We start from the raw sequence: 6,387 nt of genomic DNA on the forward strand, positions 1-6,387 counted from the left end.
TCCTGCAACCAGTTTTGTTCCACAGCTGTACTGAGCTATTGCAAAGACAAGCACTGAAACAAGCCATTTCCTGTCTGTACAATAAGGGACCCATTACAACACCCATCCTTTTACCATGTAAGCAGTATCAGGTTGACACAGAAGCAGAGACCTTCTACCCCCAGCTGTTATTTTAAAATGGAAGAATGGAGAGAGCATCTGCATTGCACTTTAATTGGACAGGTACTTTTAAATATTAAGAGAAAGCAAATCACAAACTAAGTAGCAATAGAAAACTTTCATAAGCATTTTATGCTTACATAGTAAGTTATGTAAAGTTTACAAGAGATTTTTAATCTTGTTTTGAGTCAACTGTCTGTACATAGAGAAAAGCATAGACCCACTTCCTAAGCAGGCTATTGCTGTGACAAGGACTTAAACTCCTCCCACTCCCCTCCACTACCCCAAAAGTAAATTTCTCCTAGGTATTGAGGGTTTGTCCAAATTGGGCAAGGTACAGTTTAGGTACAAGAACACCTGTTTCTTTCTGAGGATATTACTTTTAATCTCTGATCAGGGAGATTCTCTTGAAAAGGAAATGGCTAGAGGGCACTATTATACCCTGTTATATTACAGTCTGAGATGGGCACAAATTAGCAAAATACTGGGTTTGGTGAAAACACTTTAAAGAGTAATGTTCTTTAAGAAATAACCATCTACTTTACTTCTGGCTTAAGAAAAAAGGGAGAGAGTTTCTGCTACCCGGCATAGATTGTAAAGTGTTGCTCCACAGAAGAGATGCAACATTAATGAATAAATCAGACGCTGATCAACTGGGGAAAAAGTTCATTGGCAAAAGTATCTTCCCAAGAATGGTCTGTGCTCAGTGGAGAGGGCAGATCACTGAAGGGAGAAGGGGATCCTTCATATCCAGAGTCACTACGTGCATCCAACAGACAGCAAGAGGTCTCAAGGCTGTGATCAGATGAGAGCAGGTTTGAGATACCCAGCTCAGGCAAAAAGTTGTCTGTAGGTTCCTCTTTCACTGAGACTGGGGACTCTGGGAGGTCCTTGTCTTCTGAGGGAGAAAGAGATGCTTCCTCTATTTTCATTAACATATCAGATTGGCTGCCCATTTTAGTAGGGATCTCAAAGATTAGGGGCTTGGTGTACACATGGTCAAACCGGATCAGTTCATTAATGGCCTCCAACTTGGCTGATGAGGACCCCACAGAGGGAGTGGGGGAGGCGGGTAAGGAATCTGATTCTTTTCCACAGATTTCTTCCAAGCATGACGACTCTGAATTACCATACCAGAGGAACATGTCTGGGTCCAGGCTGTCCAGAATGCCCAACAGGAGATCAGACTGCAGAATACAAAACCCACCATTTTAAAAGGAACATGCAAGCTACTGTACACAAACCAACCCCACCCTTGAAACCAACCCCAAGGTTGGTTAAGCTCAATAGGACCTGAAGACCTGATCAGTACTGAAAGGCAGCACAAGTGGGAATGGCATATGTACTTTAATATGCTTATTTACTTAACCCTGAGCTTTAGTCCATAACCCTTCCAGGAGCTTGACTGGCACCATTAGACTGTTCCCTACATTACTGATTTGCATTACAGTACCCTTAATGGGGCCCACTGAAGATCAAGTACCCTGCATCATGGTGGGTACTATTCCAACAAAAAGCTTTCTTTGCTTACAATCTCTGTAGAGCCAGTGAACAAAAGCAAAATAGGGAAATGAAGAGTCAGCACTAGGTACTAGCCTGAGCAGTAGTTTCCATGACCACAAGGTTATCAGTATCAACCTGTTGTTCCTTGGCTTTTAGCTTTCTCATGTCCTTGTATCTGACTGTCTGGGATCAAGACAACAGTTGAACAGTAACTAGTAGACTTCACAATATTAGGCTACTTGAAACCTGTCCAAAGCTACAGTACAAATACAGCATGTGCTTTGGAGGATTGCATGTTTTCTGGGTTTTCACATGCACACAAAACTGAAAATGAGCCAACGTGATGCAGCTGCAAACAAGGCTAATATTTGGGGGTGTATTAACAGGAGTATACTATGTAAGATATGAAGCAAATGTCCTGCTCTATTAAGCACGGGTGAGACCTTGGCTGTAGTACTGAGCCTAGGTCTGGGTGCCACACTTTAACCAAGATGTGGACAAACTGAAGCATGTCCAAAAGGAGAGCAACAGAAAGGCTAAAAAACTGGGCATATTTAGTCTCCAGAAAAGACCGAGTAGGGAGCAGGTAAGTAATTACATTAAAGGTTACAGAGGACAAGTTAATTGTTCTCCATATCCATTGAAGGTAGGACAAGTAGTAACAGTCTTATCTCCTGGGCTGCAGATTAGACTATGTCTACACTACAGACCTTACAGCAGCACTGCTGCAAGGTCTCCTGTGTAGCTGCTCTATGCCAGTGGGAAAGAGCTTTCCCACTGGCATAATGAAACCAACCCCAACGAGCTGCAATAGCTATATCAGTAGAGAGCATCTCTTGCCAACATAGTGCTGTCCACACCAGCACTTTTGTCGGTGAAACTTAAGTCGGTCAGGGATGTGTTTTTTCACATCCCTAACTGCCAAAATTGCTAGTGTAGACAAAGCCTTAGGTTAGCTATCTAACTAAATTAAGCACTGGACTAGGCTTCCAAGGGAGGTCACAGAATCCCTGTTAGAGATTTTTAAGAACAGATTAGACAAGCCTGTCAGGGATCTTCTAGGTATCCTTAAATCCTGCCTCAGTGCAGGGGACTAGATAATTTCTCAAGGTCCTATGCTTCATGTTGCAAAAGTTGAATGATGTTTATGGGAACAATAACTACTGTACACTATTTAACGGTCTTCAAAAATAATGAACTTCTGCTTAATTTATAATCCTGTTTTGTCCTATGACCACAGGAGCATTAATAGGCCACTTCCTGTTGAATGGTCTCTTGGAATACCTAATATGCAGTGTTGGTCCCAGAATATTGAGACAGACAGACAAGGTGGGGGAGGAGATATCTTTTAATGGACCAACTTCTATTGGTAAGAGACAAGCTTTCAAATTTACACAGACCTCTTCTTCAGAACTTGAAAGCTTGTCTCTCTCACCAACCGAAGTTGGTCCACTAAAAGATATTACCTCACACACCTGTCTTTGACTTATTGGACACAGCTTATATGTCAATAGTTCTGCCCAAGATTTACAAGCACAAATGTATCAGAGCATCTGGGCCTTCGAAATATGACAGCCTATCAAGAGCTACCTCAACACATTCACATCTGAACTACATTTTTGGTGTGTTACAGCTCAAATTCTACTCTCCCTAGCACCATAGCTGATGAATTAGACACTGGCCTGTAACTCTTTCAGAAACTGCTGATCTGTAAACATGGAATGGCTGCTCACCTCAGAGTCTGAAGAGTTAATGCCATCAGCATCCATGTGGAGATTGTCAGGAGGGGTGACTGCTGGGCCTGCACCTGCTGCAGAGGAACACATAGTCTGAGTGCTGCGGACTCAGCGGACCCGGTCACCATCCTGATTTCATCCACCTGTGATTCCATCATCATCTGTATAAGAAGAGAAGCCTAATTATCCATTATTATTTTGACTTGCAAACCACCTGTTTGAAGTTCTTGCCATTATTGCAAGGGTATGATACTGAATGTCATGCAGCCATCCTTTGGCAGTCTGTTGCCCGAATCTCAACCTTACTGGGCTAGCACCCAAAACAAGGAACAGCGCTGCAGGGACTGGGAAATGAGACGACTGTTGTAGACTCATGTTCAAAATACACCACTGTGGTTGAGCTTTAACTTCAGTCTGAGCCATCCATTAATAGTACACTGGATCCACGACCATCTTCTGGAGGCGGCTGAGCTTGCCAGCCCATTGTTTTCCCTTTGTACCACGTACTGGATATTCGCCACCAGCTCTTGCGGCCGCATTTAATGCTACTTTGCGTACATGAATAAAAAGCAGGTTACACTGAGACCAGCATGAAATGTAGATTTGAGAGGGTGCTGAATTAACTCTTTGAATTCTGCTGGGTTTCTAGGTGCTGGCCAGCAGCCACTTAAAGCCCTCAGTGGAGATGAGAGAGCCCCCCCATCCCTATGCAGCAATCAATATTAACGATTTTGGAAGGATATTAAGCCCCATGCTTCAGGATGTAAGCCCATCTGTTACATCTTGATGAGACCTAGAACAAGGGCAGATCATCCCACCTCACCCACTGCAGGTTTCCTACACCTTCCACTGAAGTATTTGGTGCTGGCCGGTCTCAGCCACCAAGGAACTGCCACCAGACTCCTCTGCGCCAATGCCACACAGGGAACGGGCAGACACTCACCTCGGGCGCTCTCTCCTCCTCCGTCTCCAGCGCATCTAGCCCCAGCCGACAGCGCAGCTCTCGGTTCTGCACGGCGAGTCCCTGGGTCTTCTCCCGCAGGAGCTGGTTTTCTAGTAGGAGATTCTGGTTCTGAAAAAAGCCCGCAGCCGACCTCAGCGAAGCAGGCGGCAGTAACCAGCTCCGTTACCCCCATGCCTGCAATGTGCTTTATATCCCTGCGGCGCAGGACTCCCCCCCTCTGCAGGTGGCCGGCCCGAGCCCCCCGAGCCTTACCTCCTGCTCCAGCTCCAACACCTGCTGCTCCAGCTCGCTCATCCGCGCCTTCTTCCTGTCCCGGGCGCTCTGCGCCGCAACGCGGTTCTTCAGCTTCCTGCGGGGAGACAGCGCAGCTCTGAGCCCCGGCCCCAGCGGAGACGCCTCCGGCCCGGCCCGGCCCGGCCCCACCCCACGGCGCCCCACCGGCCCCGCTCACCTGCGCAGCGCCTTCTCCTCCGGACTCAGGTGAGTGAGTCGCTGCCGCTTGCGGGCCGGCTGCTGGGGCTCCGGGCTGGGGGAGCGCGGGCCCCCCGCCGGGAGCACCACGGAGAGGGGCCGGCTGGCTGCGGCGCCCAGGGGCTCGGCTGCTTGGCCGGGGATGAGGAGCAGCCGCGGGGCCGCGGAACCGTGCAGCGCCACCATGGCAGACGCGGGGCTGCCGCGAACCCTGGCGCTGCCGACGTTCCACTGACCGAACGCTGGGTTCCGCCGCGCTCCACCCGCCCCCCTCGCGTTCTGCCACCGTGGCTCAGCCGCATTGGCCCGTGCTGTCCGACGACGAGCTCTGAGCAGCACGCGATTGGCCTGTGACGAGGGGCAAAGGGCAAGTGCATTGCGTCAGACCGAGGGGGGCGGAGCCGAGCCGAGCCGAGCCGAGCGGAGCCGCGCAGGGCCGAGCCCAAGCGGGCAGCGCGAGGCATCGCCGCGGCCAGGTTTCCAGCGCAGACGCTGCTGCCTCCGCATCGTTGCATCAGCGCCACATGCTGCCTCAGCTCGCTGTGCCCAGACTCCCAAATACAGAGCACGGCCTCCGAAGCTGGCGTTCAGTGCTTACAGGTCTGTACGCTGCTTGATCCTGGCTCTGTAACCGGGGCTCCCTGCACATCGATAAAGGGCAATCCCGTCTCTTTAAATTGCACAGCATCCTTCTTAGCTACAATCCCCACCCAAAGCACATCCTACATAAATAAGGCCATTACAGAGACATGGGAAAGCGTGACTATTTGATATGGGACGGAGAGAGCTGCGGTGACAGGTGTAGGGAGGCTGTTTTGGATGATTAAAGGGCTGGGAGGGAGCTGTTGGAGGCTCCTGTGATTGCAGGTCCCAAAAGCAAGCTTTGCTGGAGCCAGCTGAACAGAGTGATAAGGTCAGAAGAAAGATAGGACTGAGATAGGCAACATTATTAACCATAAGTCTTATAATTCTGGATGGTTGAGGCTTTGGCAATCCTGCTGGAAACTTTACTAAATAATCTTAATATAATTAATAGTTTTGTTGTGTCATAGAGTCACAGGGTATGGTCTGTTGTAACCACACTCCTGTAACCACTTTAGTGTGCCAGGCCCAAGAGACGTCCACAGGGGCGGGTCCACGGTCTCCAGGACTCTGAGACTGGGCCTTCGGTATCTGCTATCCCCATCTCTCTTTGGCTGCCTGCAGAGAATCCCGCCAAGCCAGACTCCTGCAGGAAGCTTGTAATGTGCCCTGTCACAATGCAACACTCTCAAGGAGTATTTACAGCGATACAGGCAGCCTTTTCAAAACAGGTAACTATTTATTAGTCACCTGACATACAGAATCTGAAAGTCCTTGGGTTAGTCCATCTTGGTCAAACCAGTGTCATGATGAGCCAGCCAAGCTGTGTTGAGCTCTGGCTCTCTCTTGTCCCCCAGTTGTTTCCCTAGTCCTGGCTCCTGAGTCCCTCTAACACTTCCAGCTTTATTCCAGTCACCTGCCACCTTGTTCCCCAACTCGGTTCACAAGTCTTGCTTGCTGGGGTTTCCTGCT

The 6,387-nt window shown here is 49.0% G+C and overlaps 1 protein-coding gene across 1 annotated transcript; it reads right to left on the bottom strand.

The window, feature by feature from the left end:
- Window positions 1-201: 201 nt before the first annotated feature.
- XBP1 (X-box binding protein 1) lies at window positions 202-5,095 on the bottom strand. The gene is given in 6 exon segments (XM_038373044.2): window positions 202-1,346; window positions 3,396-3,479; window positions 3,482-3,559; window positions 4,342-4,470; window positions 4,615-4,711; window positions 4,814-5,095. Coding segments are annotated over 6 exon segments (1,143 nt in total). The 5' UTR covers window positions 5,020-5,095; the 3' UTR covers window positions 202-797.
- Between the last annotated feature and the right edge of the window lie 1,292 nt (window positions 5,096-6,387).

The sequence above is a fragment of the Dermochelys coriacea genome, chromosome 15, assembly GCF_009764565.3.
Source record: "Dermochelys coriacea isolate rDerCor1 chromosome 15, rDerCor1.pri.v4, whole genome shotgun sequence".
Lineage (NCBI taxonomy): Eukaryota > Metazoa > Chordata > Testudines > Dermochelyidae > Dermochelys > Dermochelys coriacea.